This window comes from Dermacentor variabilis, chromosome 8 (assembly GCF_050947875.1).
Source record: "Dermacentor variabilis isolate Ectoservices chromosome 8, ASM5094787v1, whole genome shotgun sequence".
Lineage (NCBI taxonomy): Eukaryota > Metazoa > Arthropoda > Arachnida > Ixodida > Ixodidae > Dermacentor > Dermacentor variabilis.
Genome location: NC_134575.1, coordinates 127011553 through 127036331, shown reverse-complemented (window position 1 = coordinate 127036331; position 24779 = coordinate 127011553). Strand labels below are relative to the sequence as shown.

Below are 24779 nucleotides of genomic sequence, written 5' to 3'. Positions count from 1 at the left end.
AGAACAAAAAATATATTGCGTGCGGTTGCATTTGAATTGCAGCTGGATTCCTAATTCGCATGTGTACTTCAAAAGCGCCTTTTGCTTGCCGGCAGCCTGATTCATGATGGAAATAGTCGAAGCATTGAACCTTCCCTATCAGAGTGAATTTTTTTATTGAAGATTCATTCATGTAGGCATTTTTACAGAGACGAGGAGCCGCATTCAACCGAGTTTCCGGGCACCCGAATTGTTTCGGGCCCCGAAAGAAGCCCTACCACTCGCTCATGCCTGTTATGGTGACCGATGCACGCTCGGGAGACTGGCTATGCACGATGGGCACTATGGGTGGACTCATACAGACAAGCGTTCTTGCCCAGGTGAGATCATAAGAGAAACCATCAACCACAAATTGGCAACGCAATGCAAATTATGTTGGGCTTCTAAATGCCATTTTGCAGAAGTTGATTTTGTCAATAAAAATATCTTTAAGTAGCTTTGGTTATGGACAGTCAAGTTCCTTTATAATTCCTTTAATTCAAGGTTACGAACGTGTAATTATCTTTGGGTCAACAATCGTTGCCTCAGTCGGAAGTTAATGTACAGAAAAGCAGCCTCACCTTTTTCAGGGCAAGGCTTAATTTACTTGGGAGTGCTTAGTAGTGCAAGTTTTTATCAGGAGTAGAGAACATAAGGAATGTGCAAAAGCGTAATTCAATGGATTGGTGAGAAACCGTTCAAAGCGGAAATTATTTTTTTATAACCGTGCGAGGGGAGGGGGTGCGCTAGGTGCTGTTAATGTTGTAGGGCTGCTGGGAAACAAAGAAACGTAAATAATTATCAGGCGATGCTTACAGAGTGAGCCAAGCTTTTCTCCAAAACACAATATAAGCAGATAGTAGATATGAAAAGTTGAAAAGATGAACGAAGAAAGAAAAGGGCCAATAAATCCTTCAGTTTCATATTAATCCAGTCATTTCAACATGAATGTATTAGGTTTAGTGTTAAATATATAAACGCAAAACGGATTGAGTATCATGCATGTTTTCTTTGAATTTATGAACCTAACGAAGAAAGTAATCGCAGACAACTGTCAATGAATAAATGTTGGTTAAGCCTAGACGAAATAAAATTACAGTGCGCGATTTTAGTTCATTTGGGATCGTATAGTGAAGCATTGCCGTTTATATTCATTTTTTTGATCATCCTTAACAAAATAACCTCCTGCATTGCGCAGATGCATCCCCGCCCGCCCTACTCTCATTGCAATTCCTTGCGAGCTCGCTCTTGCTCAATAAGACTATGTCAACAAGAACTCTAGGCATTACCTATTCGTTTATACTACGCCTTATTAGCCTATTCAACAGCCGCAAGCCAATTTCGCAAACAAAGATAAAATGAACAAACAGTGCGCGCTCCCAATCTACACTATGTGCTACTTAAGGCCTACATCTATATTCAAAGATAAAATGTGCACTATGCTTCCATTTCAGTTTATTAAGATTGATAGCGCTAGGTGGTTACACGTTTGAATAATTCCTATTGTTTGCAATTTGCTCATGTTATATGCAGTTGTGCTGGGGAAATATATGTCTATGTTTGCTAAACGCCGGTATATCATTGTATTTATTCTGAATACCGATGTTTCAGTTGAAAACACTTTATATAATATTTATCTCCTGCTGCATGTGAAAACTGAAAGAAGAAAGCAGTGCTTCCTGCTGATAAACTTTGAATGCCGCAAGTCTCAATCTTGGAGATTGTCATAGAGATTGCCTATGACACGCTTAACATATTTAGAAAGGACGGCACAGGGCAGCGGAAGTCGGTATACAGTACCTATTTTGTACGCATTCCTACTGAATCTAGCGCAATTTATCTGCTTTTATTTCAATGCAGCATTTAAGTTTAGCTTTAGCATTGTTCAATACAAGTGAGTTGCCACCGTTATCGCAAGAAATATTCCCAAGTCACTGAAGAATCGTTTGCAAAATTATCAGCTATTCTTGTAGATCTGATCCACCAGTCAATGCCGATATTTTTTTTATTACATAGGAATTCACCTACTACAATCTTTAATAAAATGTTCTGATCGTTTATCTCATTACAGGTGCTGCTCAACATGGTCGAGCTTGGTCTAGACCCACAACAGTCACTATCTAAACCGCGCTTTCTAGTTGGGTCTGCCAGAAGGATGCACCCAGAGTAAGAATTAAGCTTAGACATTTTGCTTGCCGGAAATATATCGCAATTTTTTTCCGAGAAGATAATTGCCTACGCCTTACAGGCTGAGACTGCGACGTAAACTCGGTCTTCCTACATATATAATGAAGAGTTCAACGAAAAGCCGTCTTTTTTCATTTATTTACGCTAAAGGCCAAGCTTGGGTATTACACAAGGGGGGGAGGGGGGATAACAATTGATATACGAAGGTATAAGGCAACGTGCATGTAAGTGAAATGTCCTTATATGAAGTCGTGCATGCTATGCAACTTTTACATCACTTCTCCTTCGACAAAACCGCACGCTAATAATTCTTACATTATACCAACAATAATGTCACTTCCTCTGACATCTGAAGAAAGGCAGGAACAAATGTTCATGTTTCTAATTTCGGAATGTCTCATTAAGTGCTTGTTTGAATACAGTATGGTCAAATATTTGGACTATATTACTTGGGAGATAATTCGATTCCGAAACGCCAAGGTGCAGACATGAAAAGTGCAATAGTTTGGTACGTGCAAACGGTTGTTCGACCTTATATTCGTGATAAGTTCGTGGGAATTTCCTCTTGGCTGGTAAGATGTGTGCCTGAGAGAAGATATTTTGGTGATGAAAAAGCTGATGGAAGAAAGTTAACCCAGATATATTTGTTCTAGTGTTTAATGGGATGGTATTGTTTTATTTTAGTGATGCTTGAATGTTGTGTAATAAACCTGTAAAAATCGCTCTGCCTTATTCTGAAAAGATTCTAATTTGTTAATAAGAAGCGTTTGGTGCGGATTCCATATAAACGATGCATACTCAAGCTTTGAACGAAGTACGGTGGTATATGCAAGAAGTTTGGCATCAGTATTAGCCTGACGAATCGTACGACGAACTAAGCGAAGAGATGTGCATGCAGCGGCAACAACACAACACAAATGATTATGCCAAGGTAAAGTCGGAGAAAGGTGAACACTTAGATACTTAAATGATTATGCAGTTTCTAGAGCTTCATCACTTCGAAAGTATGTGTTTTTCGTAATTTCACTGCAAGTAGTAAATCTCATAAGTTTAGTTTTTAAGGTAGTTACGCTCATTTGCCAGTCTGAGCACCATCTTTCAATCCTGTTCAAGTCATTTTGTAATATATCACAGTCAGCCTTACATTTTATTGGCCGATACAGAACCCAGTCTTCGCCATATAACCGGATTTATGAGTCTGATGAATACCCTGATGAATATAATTTATGTATAATAAAGATAGGGTGGGTCCGAAAACGGAACCTTGAGGCACACCGGACTGAACAGGTTGAAATGAGGAACGGACATTATTAATTGCGACAGCTTGTCGTCTGTTATATAAATATTCTTTAACCCCGTTTATTACTTTTTGGTCAACTTTAGTCCGCTTCATTTTATCTATGAGACGGTTATGAGCCACTCGGTCAAAGGCTATAGGAGAATCTATAAATATGATGTCAGTTTGTGTAAGCTGGTGAAGGTTAAAGTGAATGTCGGTAGTTAGTTCAAGAAGCTGTGATTCAGATGACCGGCCTCGTTAAAAAACATGCTGATTTGCAAATAGAATGCGGTTGCTAGCCATGTACTGCATGATTTGAGAAGATAACACGTGTTCAAGAAGTTTGCATACAACAGACGTAAGTGATATAGACTCAGACTTTGTTAGGTTGTTTTTTTTAGCCGGTTTTAGATATTGGTATCACGTGCGCCAATTTCCAATGGTCTGGAATCTGGGTGGTGTCGAGAGACTGTCGAATCAATGGTGTAAGTATAAGAGCAGAATCGTAATTTGTCATTCTTAGTAGCTTAGTACAAATACCGTCAGGACAAGGACTACAAAACGATCGTAAAGGCTCAATAGCTTTCACAATAGCGTCACTTGTCACAGTAACGCATTGCATAAATGGAGAAGTATTAGAAAACTGTGTTTACATATCTATGAGTTTTTCGTAATTAAATATACTACAAAAGAATAAATCAAACCGATCAGCAACGCCCATGACATCAATTGCAGCACCAGACCCAGTGTCCAAAACAGGAACAAACATTATGAAATTAAACCAACACCCGTAATAAGAACACAAAAATATTAAGATTCTGGGCCCGCATGGATTTCTTGCTCCCAATGACAGCAAAGAAAATTACTGTTGTTTAAGTATGGGTGATTTGGCACCGTGCGCGTGCATAGATTTCAGGCAGATTAACACATCTCACCTTCAATGCTTGGCATGTCGTCTGTATATGCAGCGATACTAACAGTCATTGCGAAGGTGATAGCATGTCCGTGGGGACAGTGTACTCTAAGTCCCAGTCAATGCAATGGCCGGTCTTATCATAGTGCTCAAATAATGCATATGTCGTCACACCATTGGTCTGGTCATTTCATTTCATTTCATTTTTTGGACCTTAATTACCCGAAGCCATTACATGAGGGGTGTACACAGAGTTTTCAAAGAGAATACAATTAAAACCAACTGGGGAGAAAATTACCAAAACAAATGAAGCAAATCAAGGTAGACTAGGATAGTACGACGCAACTGAACAACACGCTAATCTCGGAGTGTTCTTTCGGAGAGCAAGTGGCGGGCTAATTTGTCGCGAAATTTTACTCAATCTGAGCATGAAGGTATGCTGTTAGGAAGCGTTTTACTCGACAATGCGTGTTAGAATAATCAATTATTGATTGGAGATATTAAGCGACTTATACGTGCGTCGGGACTTGTGTGGGCGAATCTCAAGGATGATCTGAGTAGTGCATTGAGTATTGGATCCTTTGCACGTGACTGATAAAACAAGGAACGACTCTGCCAAAGACGTGCGATTATGCAAGGCGATTTCTATGCGCGAAGGAAGAGGGTCTGTCTTATAGCATTTGTAGTGCTGTACGGAGAATATAGAGATGTTATAAAACGTGGTGCCCGGTTTTGATTGATTCTATTTAGTTAGTATTCTATTTATTATTCCTCAAGACAAAAATGTATAATAGCTGTGTCTTACCAGTACTCACCTACGGGGCAGAAACCAGCAGGCTTACGAAGAGGGTTCTACTTAAACTGAGAACGACGCAACGAGCTATGGACAGAAGAATGATGGATGTAACGTTAAGGACTAAGAAAAGAGCAGATTGGGTGAAGGAACATACGCGAGTTAATGAAATCTTAGTTGAAATCAAGAAAAAGAAATGAGCTTGGGCAGGACATGTAATGAGGAGGGAAGATAACCGATGGTCATTAAGGGTTACGGGCTGGATTCCAAGGGAAGGGGAGCGTAGCAGGGCGCGGCAGATAGTTAGGTGGGCGGATGAGATTAAGACGGATGAGGACGACATGGCCAAAATTAGTACATGACCGGGGTTGTTAGAGGAGTATGGGAGAGGCCTTTGCCATGCAGTGGGCGTAACCAGCGTAATGATGATGATGTTGATGATTTAGTTAGCGAGACAGGATTGTGATGGATGCCATATTACACGTTCTCGAGCTTTGGCCACGAGTATATTAAGTATTTAAGTTTCTTGGTGTAAGCGCAAGTGGATTTAAGATAGCGTCGTAGGTGTCCAAGTGTTCGAGTTGACTCAAAAGACTTCGTTTTCATATGTCCTACCTATGATAGTGTCATGTGCAAGTGACGTTAATGAACAAAGTAGCAATACTGTGAAAGACAAAACTAACTTTTATTGGCGAACCTGTGCCCACAAAAACAGCCTACACTTAAAGCACAACGATAGCGGAGAACATAGTTGGCAATCGTAGAAATCTGATCAGCGGCTCAAACATGTCGGCTTCTATATATCAGTCGTCGAACGTTCCAGAGTAATCTCTGCGTCCCGCGTCCCTTCCACAATGTTCTACACCATTCGCGTCGCACATACATGCAATCAGATTACACAAGGATCGGCGACAAGAGACAGCGGATAGAAGCACCGATAACATTCTAGAAACTTCCGATACATGTGGGCGCGTCCTGCGCTGAGCGCTAACAATTCTTAGAGGGCAAAAGCGCTCAACCGTAAAAGATAAACGAGTTCACTTGTCATTTCCCCCCTCTCGAAAGGCATCGTGCCGATGCTACAAACATAACAGGAGAATGAAACATAAAAGGACACTTATTAAACAAAGTAATAAAACAACAAAGAAACAAAGTCTTAGGTGACACAATCCAAACAAAGGTCCAAAGTTTAGCTATGCGAAGTCCCCAAAGTTGTTTAGCGCTGGTGGAATGGCTTAACTGGCGCAACATGAACTAATTCAGGTGATGAGCGACGCCGATGTGATAGGGAAATGCCGTCTGGCACGACGTCATAGTCGAGTGCGCCCATGCGTTCGATGACCTTGTATCGTTCCAAATAGCGGTGTAAAGGCTTCCCGCTAAGGCTTCGTCGGCGTATAGTGGTCCAAACCCAAACACGGTCGCCGGGCTGGTACTCGACATAGCGTCGCCAAAGGTTGTAGTGTCGGCTGTTGGTCCTCTGTTGGTTCTTGATCCGCCGGCGGGCGAGCTGTCGGGCTTCTTCGGCGCGCTGGAGGTAGGCGGCGACGTCAAGATTCTCTTTGTCGCAGACGTGCGGCAGCATGGCGTCGAGAGTAGTCGTCGGATTCCTGCCGTAAACCTGCTTGAACGGCGTGATCTGTGTTGTTTCTTGCACTGCCGTGTTGTAAGCAAAGGTTGCGTATGGCAGGACCGCGTCCCACGTCTTGTGCTCCACGTCGACGTACATTGCTACCATGTCGGCGAGGGTTTTGTTCAGGCGCTCCGTGAGACCATTCTTCTGCGGGTGGTAGGAAGCTGTCCTCCTGTGGCTTGTCTGGCTGTATTGCAGGATAGCTTGTGTGAGCTCTGCCGTAAAGGTCGTTCCTCTGTCTGTGATGAGGAATTCTGGGGCAACATTTCGCAGCAGGATGTTCTCGACGAAAAATTTCGCTACTTCGGCTGCGCTTCCTTTGGGCAGAGCTTTAGTTTCAGCGAAGCGGGTGAGGTAGTCCGTCGCCACGACAATCCACTTATTTCCGGATGTTGACGTCGGAAATGGTCCCAGCAAGTCCATCCCTATCTGCTGAAAAGGTCGGTAAGGAGGCTTAATCGGCTAAAGTAATCCCGATGGCCTTGTCGGTGGTGTCTCGCGTCGCTGACAGTCTCGACATGTCTTGATGTAACGATCGACGTCAGCGGTCCGACGCGGCCAGTAATACCTTTCCTGTATCCTCGACAGCGTCCGGGAGAACCAGAGTTGCCCAGTGGTTGGATCGTCATGGGGGGTGTGCAGTACTTCTGGACGCAGCGCTTACGAAACAAGAAGGTAGTTAGCGCGGACTGGTGAGAAGTTCTTCTTTACGAGCAGGTTGTTTTGTAATGTGAACGAAGACAATCCACGCTTAAATGCCCCAGGTACTACGTCAGGGTTCCCATCCAAATACTCGACCAGACCTTTTAGCTCCGGGTCTGCTCGTTGCTGTTTAGTGAAGTCTTCTGCGCTTATTATTCCGAGGAAGGCGTCGTCATCCTCGTCGTCTTCCGGCGGGGGATCGATGGGGGCGCGTGATTGGAAGTCGGCGTCTGAGTGTTTTCGTCCGGACTTGTAGATTACCGTGACGTCATATTCTTGCAGTCTGAGGCTCCACCGCACCAGCCGTCCTGAAGGGTCCTCTTAGTTAGCCAGCTAATGCAACGCGTGATGGTCGCTTAGCATTTTGCATGGCCTGTCACAGAGGTATTGGCGGAATTTCGCTTTAGCCCAAACGATGGAGAGGTACTCCTTTCCAGTCCTAGAATAATTGCCTTTCGCTTTTTACAGCGACCGGCTAGCATAAGTTATCACCAGTTCAAGTCCGTCTTCCCTCTGGACTAGCACGGCACCGATATCTAGGCTACTGGCGTCAGTATGGATTTAGGTATAGGCATAAAAATTGTTAAAGCGCAAACACATACAACCACAAGTATCAAGGACGGGACACAAGCGCTGACTGTCAGCTAAATTTTATTTACGGAAGACCGATACCGTATATAAGGCGCAAGGCGGAAGTGAAGGGGGAAGGGAGTGATACAATCGGGGAAAATGACATTGCGCTTCGATGAACGAACGTGCCAGTGACAACGTCGGAAGACCGACAAGCCTTTGGTTGTGCCGTACCTGCACAAGACTTCGCACAGTCTCAGGAAGGTAGCCAACAGGCATGAGGTGTCCGTCGTTTTTTCGGGACCCAACAAGCTGGCACAGTTATGGCCACGCATCTGCAACTCTAAAGAAAGAGGTTGTCAGCTAAAACATGAGAACCCGTTCATCAAGTGCTCCACAGGAGTGGTCTGCGCCATTCCCTTGAAGTGTGGAAAGGCTTATGTCGGCCAAACCGGCCGCTGTATTAATGAACGCTTGGGGGAACATGCCGGAAATTTAAGTAACTTAAAGGACAAGTACGCACATTTGGTCGAGCACGTAATTGAATGCGCAGGATGCGAGGTTCGATTGGGAGAGACAAACATTCTCTGCAAGAGTGCCGCTGTGACGGCGCGCATCAGTTTGGAAGCGTTGCACATACACAAATATGGCAGCAAGTGCGTAAGCACCCCTTCTGTATCGCTTTTTGCTGCAGAGCTTCATTTTTTTGCAAGCGACTGCTTACTGATTTGATTGCATGTTAGTATCCCTCGCCTTTTCTAGTGTTTTTCTAGTTTTTTTCTCGTTTTCTTGTTTTTTCTGCGCCTGATTCCATTGACTGCTGGCACCTACGTTCATCGATGCGCAATGTCATTTTCCCTGATTGTATCACTCCCTTCCCCCTACACTTATGCCTTTCTATTTATATAAGGTATCCGTCTGCCGTAAATAAAATTTAGTTGACAGTCAGCGCTTGTGTTGCGTCCTTGATACTTGTGGTTGCATGTGTTTGCGCTGTTACAATTTTTATGTTAAGTATGCGCCAACTCGCCCAGAAACATGCTTTAATTAGGTATAGGCGTCTTCGTCGAAGTGTGCAAGTACCGGTGGCGACTGCATGCGTCGTTTCAGTTCTTGGAATGCGTTGACCTGCGGCGTTTCCAACTTGAACTCGATAACACATTTGGTTAGATGTTTTAGCGGCTCCTCGATGCGTGAAAAGTCCTTGAGAAAGCGCCTACAGCAGGCACATATACCAACGTATCTACACACTGCCTTCTTGTCCAAGGGGTGCTGCAACTTTGTGATGGCAGTTGTCTTGTGCGGGTCGGGGTGGACTCCAGATTTGCTGATGACGTGGCCTAGAAACAGAAGCTCACCGTAGGCGAAGCGATAATTTCTGGCTTCAGATTGAGCCATGACGACTTGATGGCCCCTAGCACTGCCGCAAGCCGCCTAAGGTGATCGTCGAAATTTCCGGCGAAGACGACGACGTCATCCACGTACACAAGACATGTCTGCCACTTCAGTCCTGCTAAAACCGTGTCCATCACGCACTGCAACGTTCAAGACGCCTAGCACAGTGCAAATGGCATAACCTTGAACTCATAGAGGCCGTCTGGCGTGATGAAGGGGGTCTTTTCGCGATCCCTTTCGTCGACTTCTATTTGCCAGTAGCCAGACGTGGGGTCCATCGACGAGAAGTATTTAGCGTTGCAGAACCGATCCAATGCGTCGTCTATCCGTGGGAAGGATATACGTCTTTCTTCGTGATTTTGTTCAGTCGACGATAATCGACGCGGAAACGTAGGGTTCCGTCCTTTTTCTTCACTAAAACAACAGGAGACGCCCACAGGCTTTTCGACGGCTGGATGATGTCGTCGCGTAGCATTTCGTCGACTTGTTGTCTTATAGCTTCACGTTCTCGCGTCGAAACTCGGTAAGGGCTCTGCCGGAGTGGTCGAGCGCACTCTTCGGTTAATATGCGATGCTTTGAGACTGGTGTTTGTCGAATCTTCGATGACGTCAAAAAGCATTATCTGTATCGTCGAAGCAGACATCTCAGCGGTTCCTGCTTAATCACGGGTAGAATAGCATTTATGTGGATGTCTGGCTCGGGAAATACGGTCATCGGGGTAGATGCGGCACAATCCGTGAGGACAAAAGCATTGTTGGTTGCCAGAATTTCTTCGATGTATGCGATTGTCGTGCCCTTGTTGATGTGCTTGAACTTCTCGCTGAAGTGTGTCAGCAACACTTCCGTGTTTCCTCCGTGCTGTCGAGCGATCCCTATTGCGACGCAAATATCACGGTTAAGCAGTAGACGTTGGCCGATTTCGATGACGCCTTCTACGTCAGCGGGTGTTTCGGTGCCGAATAAAATAACAATCCTGGAGAGAGGCGGGATGCTCACTTGATCTTCGAGCACACTCAAGGCGTGGTGACTACGAGGGTTCTCCGGCGGTATTTGCTTGATCATCCGACAGCGTTATTGACTTCGACTTCAGGTCGATGATTGCCCTGTGTTGGTTCAGGAAGTTCATGCCGAGAATGACGTCTCGTGAATACTGTTCGAGGATAATGAAGGTGGCAGGTTAAGTCCGATCATGAATGGTAATTCTAGCCGCGCATATTCCAGTCGGCGTTATGAGGTGTCCTCCAGCGGGTCGAATTTGTGGGTCTTCCCATGCGGTCCTAACTTTCTTCAACTGGGCGGCGATGGTTCCACTCATGACGAAGTAATCGGCTCCTGTTGTCTACTAAATCGGTGACTGCGTGGCCGTCGAGAGGCACGTCCAGGTCGGTGGTTCTTTGTGTTGCGTTACAGTTACGCGTTGGCATCGGATCACGGCTGCGTCGCGTTGACCTGTGGCTAGTACTTGGCGCCATCAGGTGGTCTTTCGTAGGTGTATTCTTTGCCTCCAGACTGCGTCGGGACGGCGGCGTTTTGTTGTTATGTCGTCTAGGTAGTCTCTTCGCAGTTTTCGTAGGCGGCGGAGAATCTTCGTCAGTTCGACGGACAGCAACCACACCTCAATCGGCTGCTGCTTTTAGTTTTCCGGATATGGGCTCACGGACCTGCCCGGGGCTGGCCCAGTACAAGGATGGCGCCGCGGTGGTAGGTAGCGTCCTGGTGGCGGGGAATGGGACGGTCGTCGAAGGCTCCACAGAGTAGTGGCGAGGTAGTCGGCGATGTCACGACAGCGTTGACCTTCCTTCGGCCGCGGTGCCTTGACGGCGATGCCTCGCAATCCCAGGTCACGATATGTGCATTGGCGGTACACATGGCCGGCTTCGCCGCAGTGGTGACAGAGCGGGCGGTGGTCGGGAGCCCACCAAATTTCCATCGTCCCCGCGTAGGTCCGCTGGGCGACGGGTGGGCGTGCTGTCGGCGGTGGTGGCGGATGACGGAATTGCGGAGTTACACGGCTCTGGCGCGGTCATGGAGGGGGACCTTGATGATGTGCGATGGGGGCGTAGGTCATCCCTTCTGGCTGGGGCTGCGGTAATCGAAATTGCACCTCAGGAACTCCAAGCCATCGCTGAACCTCATATTTCAATATGTCAGCGATCGAGGCCACTTGTGGCTTCGACGAAGGCAATCCTTGAAACATGTTGACCTATGGCAACATGTACATAGGACAAACCGGTCTGTGCATAAACACCCGTCTAAAAGAACATGAACGTTCTCTCGGTACAGAAAACCATTCGCACTTGTCCAACCACTGTAATCTATGTCATGGTGAACCGGTATTTTTTGACACTGACATTTTGTTTTCAGATAAAAACAAACACGTCAAATCATAGATGCATTTCATATCGAAAAGTGCGCTGAAAAATGCATAGGCCAACAATCGGTTCCAATAACTGAAAATGAATTTGCTTTTTTAAATACTGGTTGAACCCTCTTAATCTGTTTTTAATCTGTTTTACCGACCCCTCTTGTTGCACATGCTCAGCGCTGATAGCTGGGGTATATATGTTCTTTATCTTTCCGAAAATAAAATAGTTGTGAGTAACCGCTTGTGTGTTCTTCTTCACTGTGTCCTTGTCAATTGCGCGCGCTAAATATTTTACTATGAATGCCTTGCGCAGTTCTTCACACACAATGGCCCTGATGGTCTCTTGGAGATCACCGAAGCCCAGTGCTTGGATGGCGCACTGAAGCGTGAGCACTTGGCCGTTATTTTGCCTAGTGCGCACTTCTAAATTTTTCTCAGTCGTCGTTACCTCTGTCAGGAACTCAGCTACGGTCTTCGGTGGATTTCGGATTAGTCCGAGAAAAAGTTCTAGGTTACGCCTCGCATCAAGAAACGCGCTTTTTTTTTCTTCGGACAATTCCAGGTTGGCGTGCCGGAAAAAAACGGGTCCTCTCTTCTTTTAAAATGGCGATGGTCTCATTGGGTATTTGGCCTCGGGTTTCCAGCAGGACTTCGGCCCTTTCTTTTCGGACAACGCTCGTGAACGTCCTCAGGAAGTTACTGCGGGACAGGTTCCATGTTGCAAGAGTGGACTCCCGGTTGCCGAACCAAGTCCTCACGGCATCTTCGAAGGATTACACATGCCGTAGTTTATCCTCTGAGGGCCAGTTGTTGAATGTCGAGATCCGTTCGAAAGTTTGGAGCCAGGTTTCCGGGTCCACCGACGTAGCTCCACGGAAGGTAGGGGGCTCTCTGGGTTGCTGAAGTACGATGGTTGACACTGGGGCTGCCATTGTGGTTGTCTTGGCCACAATCTTCTTGGTCTTCTCAGGGAGTCCGTGCTGTTCTGGGGGCAGCTATTGTAGACGGCGGCTTGCTCGATGGTCAGTGACGACGTTGGTGTTCTCTTTGAGCTAGCATCACCCAGCATCTCCACCAAATGTCACGTGTTAGTGACGTTAAAGAACACGATAGCAATACTGTGAATGACAAAACTAACTTTATTGGGTGAACCTGTGCCCACAGAAACAGGCTACGCTAAAAGCACAACGATAGCGGCGAACACAGTTCTAGATCCTCGAAATCTGATCAGCGGGTCAGGCGCGTCGGCTTTTATAGATCAGTCGTGGAATGTCCCCGAGTAATCGCGTGGACCCGCGTGCCTTCCACAAAGGTCCACCCCATTCGCGTCGCGCATACATGCAATCATATTGCACAAGGTTCGGCGACAACAGAGAGCGGATAGCAGCATAGATAACATTATAGAAACTTCCGATAAATGTAGGCGCGTCCTCAGCTGAGGGATAACATTTCTTTGACGGTAAAAGCCCTCATTCGTAAAAGATAAACGAGTTCACGTGTCAATAGTGATGGAGCTAAGTGCACTCCTTGGTGCTTATGCGATTCGACCAAGCTGATAGGGGACGAATCAAGGTGGCATGCGCTTTTTATACAAGTGAGTTTGCGCGAGAATGATACTAATTTCCATTTGGACAAGTTTGAGGGCATGCGCCATTGGTTACAACAAGCGGTTGTATTATCTAAATCATTTTGCAGGATAGTGATGTCGTCTGAGTTATGAATAGGGCTATAAATAACGCAGCCCTCGGCGAAAAGCCTTAATTTTGATTTTATGTGAGCGGGAAGGTATTTGACATAGATTTAAAATAACAGTGGTGCTAAACCTGCACTTTGAAGAACGCCTTATGTTGCGGTAGCGAATTGAGGGTTACTGTTATTAGCAGTTGTAAACTCAACTCGAACTTTTAGAAAACGTGCTATTCATCGTATTAGGTTGTGATTGATACCAAGGGAAGAAGGTTGGACGAGCGAACAATTGTATGGTACTCGATCAAATTCCGTATGAAATTCAATAAATGTGGCATCTATCTGAACGAGTTCATCCCTATAAGATAGCGAATTATGTTTGAATTCTGTTAGCTAAATTTCGCAGGACCGTCGCTTTCGCTAACTAAGTTGTAGCGCCTAGAATTTAATCGATTCGTGATGGGCCATTATGTTGGAAGCAATTAATCATTCTGGGATACTTTTCAAGTATTCAGACAAATCTCTCTCTACTAAGTGGTAAGTTCTTCTTCTGGTTTTAAATATTTGCGCAATTTACCTATTTTACAATTGTTGGGAGCGACCTAGATTTGAAGGAATTTGGTAAATATTAGGGACAATATTTTACTAAATATTTAAATTTTAATTATATTAGCCAATTGTTAATGTCACTGTCTGCTGACGATGCTATTTTAAGACTGTTCGTTAGTTTTGATATGCCCCCCGGGCCTATCTGAACATCAAGCATAGCTGCGGAGCAAAAGCTGGCAAGAGCTGAAGGCCAAATTCGGGAGTGGCATTGAAGAAAGACGGGAAGTAATAATTAAGGGCTCTTGCGCACTGTTGAGGTTTCATGGGCTCGTCATCCTAATTAATGGGTGTAATTTAGTTTGTAGGTGGTTTGGTCGAAATATTACTCCAGAATTTCGGATTGTTAGTAGGCAGTATTGCACGTAAATCAGAAGAAATATAGCTTTTGCTTCGTCCAAATCTTTGAGGTACTGTTTAGCACACTGGCAATAACGATCCCATAATTTGGGGCAGATGTTTGTCCTAGCTGATGTGTAGATGTGTTTTTCATGTTCAGCAGGTTTTTAAAGCTTTTCTTAAACGAAGAGTAATTTTTGTCAGTTTTCACAGAGATTCTAGGTGTACATCTTTTTTCCAGGGTCATCATAACGCTCCTAAAAGCTTGTCATTTGGAGCTAATTCCGCGTGTTTGATATGTGCTTTGAAATCGTTTAAAACAGCGTTCCAGTTCTTCATTTATTGACCCTAATCTCTTTTATTGTAGGTGATTAGTTTTCTCTTTGGGGCCCTTTTACTTTTTGACACCGTGAAAATTATAGCAAGAAAGGCGTGATCATTAAGCGCATGTAGAGCCGTGTAACTAAGTATGTCAGCAGGGAAAGTTCTTAGTAAGAGATCAAGCGTGTTGTCGTCTCTAGATGGGATATGTTATGACCTGGTGAACGTTGTAGTCAATACTGAATGAAGGGACTGCTTAGTTTCTCTAGATGCGGATTTATGGGGACACTGTTAAACACGGCCAAATAGTGTGTGGATAAGTGAAATCCAAGTAGAGAAATATAGGGAGTAGAGGAATGTCTATTTTATGTTATCCAAAGAGTCACAAAATTTAGAGCAAAAACGTGGGTGCCTGTCTGGCGGTCAGAAGAAGATTCCAAAGATAGACTTCAGGGGTAAATAAGGCGGACATATCCATGTTAGCTCTACCTTTTGTCATGACAATTGAGATAATATGAGAACTTCTTTTTGGTAGCTATTAGTATGCCGCATTCTCTCCTGCCAATTTTATCATGTCTATGTCATAAAATCTCAAGATAGCACTTCGCAACTTCGATGTCATCATGTTTCATTTTTTTATTTATTACACCATCAAGGTACGCTTGTGCATTGCAGAGGGGAAGGGCAAGGTAAATACAGAGGTAAATCACATATTAGTTGATTATAAAAAGAAAATTATAAGTAAAAGAAGCAAACATTTTAGAAGAAAGCGTCAAAGCTAAATACGTGGGAGTCAATAAATAATAAAAAGAACGAGGAAAAATAAGGATTAAAGGCAACAACATGGGAAAAACATCGCAAAACATGGCATGCAAAATAATAAAAGTGGTAAATATAAATTTATAAGCGTGGCAAAAATACATGGCGTAAAAAAAGAAAGGAAAAAAATATACCATATGAAAGATACAAGCCGTAACATAAAATTATGACATAAGAACAGTTATTACGCAGAATAAGCAAACGCAACATTAATTTATAACATGAAACTTTTAATTGTGGTTTTAAGGTATTGCTGTCAGTAATGCATGTAAGTAATGCGGGTAAGTTATTTCCAATTTTTACTCGTTTGGGGAAGAAATGTATATGAAAATCCGACGGTGCTGCAGTGCGGAATGTTTAGCTATTAGCGGTAGTCAATGCGAGATGAAACGTATGGTGGCGGTTGAACAAAGATAGAACGTAAATATGCGTTGTGGTATTAGATTTTATGAAAAAGACATAAGCGAGATAGTTTTCTGCGGGTTGATAACAGCGGCAGGTGTAGGAGAACTTTCATGTTTGTGACACTCGCAGTTCTTTGGTAGTTGGTGAGAATGAAACGGGCTGAGCGATTCTGCATTACCTCTAGAGACTGTATGAGGGTGTCACGACCAGGGTCCCATACTAATGATGCGTACTCTAGCTGTGGACGAATGTAAGTTGTGTGCAATAAGAGTTTTAGCGATGATGGTGCTAGAGAAAATTGAGCCACGTTTGAGCGAGCGAAATAATATCAGCGTCTAAATGGGTCATATACCAGCGGAAGTGATCGCCTTTAGCTACAACACTTTGTTCCTTAGTGAACGCAATGTTAAGACGAAAAAACATGTTTGATTGCGCGGACCAGAGACCGGGGTGATTGTGTTTGGATCCCGTCAATTATTTCCTTCAACGGCGCGGCCGTGAAAAAAATCTGGATATTGGCTTGTATTATTTAAAGTGAGAGAACGCTTTCACGCTATCAGTTTCTACGTCACCGGATAATGATATCTTTAGCCCACGTGAAGGCTATAAAGTGCAAGTTTTAAAGGACATTTGTAGGACTGGATGAATTTAAGCACCTTTGACCATGCATAGTGGGTGGCCGGTGCAATATCTTTCCTTACAGCATTGTTAGGATCTGTTAGTTGGCGGCCGCAGGCTAAAATTGTTCCCTTGGTCGAGAAATGATTCAATTTTGCAATAATTCTTCGCTATTTGTATGAACAGAAATTGCCAATACGACGTTCACATTCAATATTTCCCGCAGCCAGTTGTAGTTTTAGATGGTTGTTTGTCCCTCTGAAGCGTCCTGCGTGTTCTTTTCTGAGTCGTCAAGACCACGAAAGATCGAGTTGTTTCTGCGTAGTCATGTTTCTGTCCAGACCTGCAGCTTTGAGGATTTCGATTTACATTCACATTTAATTTGCTCCATATCATTTATGGTGTGGTCACATGATGTATCCTTTTGTCTCGATTCCAGCAAGGTTAAGCGGCCCTTTAGTGATGATAACTTGTCTTAGGTAAGTTGAGCACTCTCAAGGTCGAGAAGTTCGAAGTGAATAGTCTTTTGATGTTCTTCTATTTGCTTAATTGCAATTAGTGTAGGCTTTACTTTGCGTGCTCCAGCTGTGCCTGTGCTGAGTTCCACATCCCCAGAACCTAGGAACAAAATCTGGCACAAAAGTTTGAAGGCTGCAGCTTCGCGACAGAGACCAATGACGTGCCGCCATTTGATGTCATAGGAGCACCACACCGCAAGTAGGAGCGAATCATTGTTAGGAAATTCGTTTGAGATACGAATTACACTAACTTAGAAAGGTTAACAGCAGGGTAAGCATTTTTAAGCTTACAGTGTCGCGCCTCATGCGAGCTGCGCATCTCGTCCGGTTCTGTAGAGCTCATTCAGGTCTTCTGGTCGTTGATTTCGTCCATGAAAGTGTGGCCAGGAGAAACACAGTATTCGCATTGAGCATGGTCGGTCGCTACGTTCCGTGGGTCGTCTGGTGTGCGGGTGACGACGTAATCCACTTAATGCGGAGCAGATACTGGGCCACGGAAAGGGACAGGCTCTCCGGCAGCAGGCTAATCGGCAATTGTTACAGCGCATCACAGGGCATCTTCGCTGCGTTCTGAGGCGCGCTCGTATTGACGTAGACGCATCAACCGATGCGTCTACGTCAATACGAGCGCGTCTACGTCTACGTCTATGGTTACGTAGGCGTTGTTCAGCAGGATCGGAAAAGCCGGATGTGGCGGATTTTCCAGCAGTCCGTGGAAAAGTGCTACGTACTTTTAGTCACACCCCGCTTTAGACACACCAGCGTGCCTTGTTAGATGCAAAGTGAGCCTTTAGTGAAACACGTTATTTCTTGAATTCCGGTGGCGAAGATCTTGGCATACAGTAATATGACGAAGTATTTAGTTGGCAGCAGGGGCGTCGCCCCGGAAAGGGGGGCGGGGGGTGCTAATATGTTTTCGTTCTCTCCATACACTGCCGACCAAAACAACCCCCGTCGCCGGATAACATTCTGAATTTCGTCTAGGATATCTTTTTCACGCTCAAAAAGATATTTCAGCGCGCAAATTTGGAATTCGGGCTGGATTTCGCGGCCACACCCATGTACCTGGAGTCACATAACTCAAGGCGCCCTGTTCGAGCACAAATTTTCATGGGCATTTTGATGTGGGCGGGCTCGTCGCGGCATCTCGCGGAGGCCACGGAATCTACGGATTGCCTGGATTTCAATTCCGGAACATTATGCTTATAAAGTTCTCATAAACTTTCCACGCGAACCCCCCCCCCCCCATTATGGTTATAAAGTTCTCATAAACTTTTGACGCGAAAGGTGCACTGACATTCTCAAACTCGTGCTTTAGTTTTTCAATTCCTGAACTCTCCGCGTTTAATGTTGTCATAAACATTTGACTTCGCTTTTCTAAACTCGCTCTATATCGGTACATACAGTGCCACACGCCAAATCAGCACACCATTAGAAAACTTCACAATGGACGCAGTGACGTCCGATGAGACGAAGCATTGCGGTAGTAAATCTGTGCCGTCATGTCACAGAAAAGAATATCAATATCTTTTTCACGTCCGCCAAAGCATCCTTGTCAAGACAATAAAGCCAGCAAATGTAATTACTTACTTATTTGTTTTTCCACTTTGACTTTTACTTACAAGGATACATTGAGCCTTTTCAGTTTTTTTTGTTCACGCTACCCGCAGGCTGCCAGAGCCAAAAGAGCGCATGCGTTTCTCTCGTCTTGTTTCGACCACCGTGCGACGCGTTCGATGCGCGTTCGTATTCCTCTGGCCGAGTTCATTTTCTCCTGGCAGAGTTTTGGATGCTTTCTCGGTAGGAGACAAAAAAAAAATGAAACAGTGGTCGCTCGCCGACATCACTGTGAGAATTCGACCGATTGGAATGCGTTCGCTTGAGCGCAAACTCTCGGAAAGTCTTGCCTAGCCAGTGTAGGATACCGAGCAGTATGCGTATGGTTCTCTGTGGACAAAGCGACTCATGTTTTCTTCCTTATTCCTTTGGTAGCCACATTAGGTGGCCAAATTAGGCATTTATTGTGGCCAACGTTCTTTACTTTGCGTTTTCTCATTTCGGTACTCCCCTACAAAATATAGATAAAAAGACATTGTTGAGGCGCAGCGAATTGTCGCATGGTGAAAGTACGAGTTTGTGACATTTATTGCCGAAAGTAACGGGATGCTTCAGTTGGGGTATATTCGTGTTATAATATTGCGAAACCAATCATATGGACACTCCAGGTGCGTTCCTGCCGTCGCCGTCGCTCTCATGTTCTGTATAAAGTCCAAGGGCCACAACATTGTGATCGCATGCCAGGGCCAGTGAAGAGGGGGAGGAGGGGGCATGGTGAGTCGACGATGACGGTTCAGTCTTGTGTGCGTCAGGGAGAAAAGGGAGGACGTAGCGCGCTGCCTTGCGGCGGCATATATCGGGGAGAGTGGAGCTAGGGGTGGCGGGCCTTAGGACTCTGTGATCTGTGAGTGTGTGATTGCGCAACATGTTTATTTTCCTTCTTTCACGCATTACAAACAGTGACTTTTTCTTCGATACGTAAATTTCTTGGATACTGATGCGCGTTTTTAAATATATTATTGCTAGGTTTGGTGTATACATGCAGCGAACTTTGTTTCCAGTGACACATTTTTGCCCTTTATCAAGCTGCATCTTGCATTTGCATATTTCATTTCATCTTCGCATTCTAATGTACGAAGGCGAGCCAAATGAAAGTGAACCAACCAACCGCGTGCAATAGTGGTTCGGTTCATTATGTGCGAGGCATGCGTGCAGCACATCTCTCATTTACAAAAGTGACTCACACGTGTGAGGATAGATGCTCTTTAATGCTCTTATACACTGGTTTGAACATGTTTGCGTGACATAATGGACGCTCCAAAAGTTGAACAGCGTGGTGTCGTGAGGTTTTTCACAGCTGAGGGTTTTTCCAAAAAAGACACTAGTTGCCGTGTGGCTGCCGTGTATGTTGAAGATTTCATTTCATAGGCCACTGTGAAGCGTTGGAGGAAACTGTTCAAAGAAGGACGTGATAGCTGCAAAGACGATTCAAGACGAGGCCAAAGTCACTGTGCAATAACGCCCAACGCAATAGCAAAGGTTGATGAGCAGATTACAGAAGAGCAAAGGATAACCAACGATGAACAGGCTCAGCTTGTGAACATAGTCACGGTTCGGTTCACACCATAATTCATTTATATCTCGGTTATTGGTTCCTTTGCGCGCAATGAATGCCGAAGATTTTGAACCACCACCAGAAGACACGGAAGTTCGGCGTTGCTTTGGCTCATCTCATCCGCTATGATAATGAGGGTGACGACTTCTAGATTGCAATTGCGACTGGAAATGAATTATGGAACCACTACTATTAGGCATAAACACCACGGCAAAGATCACAGTGGATACATTCAAATTTATTATTCCAAAAGGAAGCAAAGACCGTCATTTCCGCCGGAAAGGTGTTGTTGCCTTTTTTTTCTTCGATCGTCAGGGTCCATTACTTATAGAATTTGCTAAACCTGGAGAGACTATCAATCGTTTCCAATATTGTGAAATGCCGAATGAGCTGCATTCGCCATCAAGAAGAAACGACATATAATATCGACGAATGGAGTCATCTTGCTCCACGACAACGCCAGCCCACGTCGCTGATGTGGTTAACACAAAACTTACAAACTTCAAGCGGGAAACTCTGCAACATATGCGATATGACCCAGACCTGTCGCTTTGCGACTTCCTCAATTTGAGGCTATTGAAAAGAACAGCTCAAGGGAACCAGATTCACCGTCGCACTATGACGTGAAAGATTCACTTACAAACATATTCAGGCTGCAACACAAGGAGCTTTATGAGACGCCAACCACGCGACTCGTTTGTCAGTGCGACTAATATCGATATGTTCATGGAGACTAGCTTTAAATAAAGTACACCGATTGTCATATATTCCCATTTGTCCACTTTTATTTGACTCGCCCTCGTATATGTTGCAGAACTTCTGCTTTTTATATGTCATCTCTGCTGCTACTATAACTTTGGTGCAATTCCTCACAATACACGACCGACGACAGCTCCTTCGGCGCAAAACATTGGAACAATGACAACATTGAGATTTTTTCGTGACGGTTGCATATTTACAAAAATGTAAATATGGATCTTGACTGACAAAGTTTCATTCATGTATTTGCCCTCAAGTTGTTCATTTCGTGGCCTTCGCATTTTTTTCATATGAGCGGCATGCACTGCTTTGCGGACGGCGAACTGATAGAGTTCTGAAGTTCATGTAATGTGTTCTTTACCTATTAAATAGACAAAACGCATCACGGCTTTGATGTCAGTTATTTCGGAGACAGTCTTGGCGACATACGAGTATACTGTTAATTGAAAGAATACATACTTCACTTCTCTTGAGTGCGCGTAGATTTCGAGAATTTATTTACTGGCATCTTTGGCAATGGCAATGCAGTTATTATTCATGTATTCGATCCCACGACACATTCTATAAGGAGGTGGCCGAGCTTCAACGTGTGCCCTCCCCTCCCCTGAACGAAATTTCTGCTTACGCCACTGGTTTGCAAGGGGTCGTGAAGCATACAACCCGAGAAGAATGTCCTCTTTTGCAGTCGCCATGTGGTGGCTTTGGTTTCCTTGAAACAAGCGTGCACTAGACGCCATTCGGTTTCGGCTATAATTAGCCTTCCAAAGAAAGTGTGTACCAATATCGGCAACCACAGTGACTGTCATATTCTTGACGCAGTGGTCTTTTTTGTTTACGAAATTCTGGATTTATTGTGATTACGGGAGAGTCGGGTTTACTCATACTCGCCTAATAAAGAGTTTGACGGAAATCCACCTGGAAGAAAGGAATATGATGCAGGTAAAACAAACTCGCGGCCAAGAGTATATTAGTCTGGCAGAACTTGATGTTTCTGTGCCCGTACGGGTCCCATGCTCACAATGGCAGCAAACGTAATGGTTCTCGTTTAATTATGGGTTAGAGAGCGCAGTGCGCGTGCGTAGGTGTTGGGCACGTTACCACGTGTACTGTTCATCACTTGGCGCATCGACTCAATACGCAGCCATATTAATTGTAATCCCAGCTACAATAGCTTATCGGTTCCTGTAATTGACGCTGAGCTCCTCTCTATGATTACTAACTACCTTTAGTAACTTTTACCCCAGGAAACCTACTCTAACATGCAAGCGAAGAATTATGAGCGTATTCGTTGTTCATAACAATCAATGTTTCTATTTACCGCAGCTCTCCGCTGGTTTTGGAGCCGAACTTTCCGCAGGAGGCACAGACGACACTAAGACGCCGAGGGCACACACTAAGTGTCGACCATGATAATCGGCGCTCTCGCTACGCTGGCCACGCCAACATCCTGGCTCGTGCAACCCACTGGTGGTCCAAGGAACAAGTACACCATCAGCCGAACCCCAATGGTTCTATCTGGTGTGGAGCGGAGCCTCGTACCAAAAGTGTTGCCCTTGGTTTCTGATCGAGACCAACAATACAAGGTTGCAGAGGGTGGGAGTGGTAATATAGCATCGCTTAAGAAAATACACAATACAAATACTACCTGATATGATAGCAAATAGCATGCAATAATATTAGGGGGAAATGAGGCGGAATCCTTCAAAAGATGACTGTGGACATTTTAATGCAATCAGCATTCAAGCGATGAAGCGGCAACTTCATATCTTCATTTCGTTTTCATTTTGAGAATTTCTTTGCACTCACCACAATCAGCCAATTTACTGTGATACTTGCTTGCCCTATTCTGGAAATACCATAAAGGCGTGATGAGCCACTGACACCAAATGGATGACGTAGTAGAAATGACCTCGATTGAACGACGACGGCAGTATGATGGCAACAGCGTGCCGATATTCACATGACGGTTCTGCGATGATGGCGATGGTATGAAGTGGATGACAGCGTAATGACGAGGGCATCTTTGAGTGACATAATGGCTGTTGCATGACGATGATGGCATGATTCTGATGGCATCACGGTCAATGGCCCGAGCTTGTAAACAACTCGCGTCGCTATGTGGGCATGACAGGCTTTTTAGATCAATAAAACAGACTCAATATACCTGAAGTAGGCAAAGAATGCTAATAGCAATAAAATAATAAAATAGGAAACCTGTCGTATCAGGGCGGAGAAAACTCAGTTGTTAGAAGAATATCTTAAAAACGGAACTACTAAATAAAAATCCAGCAGGTCTCATGTCACTGTGACTATATATAGTATTGCGATTAGCGTTTTATCAATATAGGCACACACCGATTAGATGACGATGACGTAAGGATAACGAAGAGATGACAAAGGTAAGAGGACGATTGGAGGAAAGCGAATGTATCAGGACGGTGGCATGACGTCGACTGTATGACGGCGACTTAAGGGTGACGATGGCTTTAGGCAATATCGTGACGAGACTCTGATGAGGAACACTGAATGATACCAATGAATAGACCATGGTGGCATCCCGCAGACGGTACGACAACGAATGCGCACCTAATGTGTGACGATGTTAGCTTGAAGACGACGCTGTGCGAAGAATCGCATGTCCAAGCTGCACATGACGACGATGCAACGGCCACGATTGCACGACGATTCAGCAAGAGCCTATAACAACTGGCCCAACTTATGTGACGACTCACACCACTGGATCAGCGCAAAAGGCGTGACCAAAACGGTGTGAAGAGAGTTGGATGAGGAAATTCAAATCACAATGAGGAAACAACTACAGAAGCATCACGACAATGAGCGCATAGCTAGTGACCCAAGATAGTAGGAAACTTGAACGGTAGTGTGGCTAGAGGCTATATACATGGACAGCTTGACGTAATTGTTCTGCTGAAGCCCGAAAGGTGGAGAGAAGTAATTGTTCAACGGAAAATGAGACATCCACCCAATCGTAGCAATAACTACAAAGGAAACCTTGGCGGGTTCCCAGAAAGAAAAACCTCGCAGTTCAGGAAAAATTCACCAAATTCTTTCCGGACGTGGACCAATTTTTCTTCAACTGCGCGGCTTTTCTTTGACGAACCCTTATGGGTTTGTTTTCTAGCAATTCCTACGATTCAATTCAATGCAACGCTCTTTAGAGGGTTCATGTCTTACTTTCCCTTTATTAATTTAAGTAGCTGGCGAGATAGAAATATTTATAGACGGATAGATGGGTGTATAGGAAAACAGATGGACAGACAGACAGACAGACAGACAGACAGACAGACACAGACAGACAGACAGACGGATAGATAGATAGATACATAGATAGATAGATAGATAGATAGATAGATAGATAGATAGATAGATACAGATAGATAGATAGATAGATAGATAGATAGATAGATAGATAGATAGATAGATAGATAGATAGATAGATAGATAGATTCACCTTGTCTAAAGTAGACAAAAAGTAGTCATAGACAAGCACGCACTAAGTGTGTGTTATTTATTTATTGCCACATCAGGGCAGGTATTAAAATTTTCTCTGACGTAATTTAGAAAAAAAACACTGAGTGCAGGAATGCGTACTTTCCTGCCCATCACTGCAAGCTGTATACGGCTAGCGAATTCGTCCATCCATCTTTTGCCTGTGCGCC

At 44.5% G+C, this 24779-nt stretch overlaps 1 protein-coding gene across 1 annotated transcript in view; it reads left to right on the top strand.

Annotated features, from left to right (window-relative positions):
* Window positions 1-24402, top strand: part of LOC142590775 (glutathione hydrolase-like YwrD proenzyme) — a 127294-nt gene extending 102892 nt beyond the window's left edge. The window contains exons 8-10 of the mRNA XM_075703194.1: window positions 177-359; window positions 2090-2184; window positions 22423-24402. Coding sequence (XP_075559309.1) covers window positions 177-359; window positions 2090-2184; window positions 22423-22663 — 519 coding nt within the window. The 3' untranslated portion in view covers window positions 22664-24402. The remainder of the gene's footprint in view (window positions 1-176; window positions 360-2089; window positions 2185-22422) is intronic.
* Window positions 24403-24779: the final 377 nt, after the last annotated feature.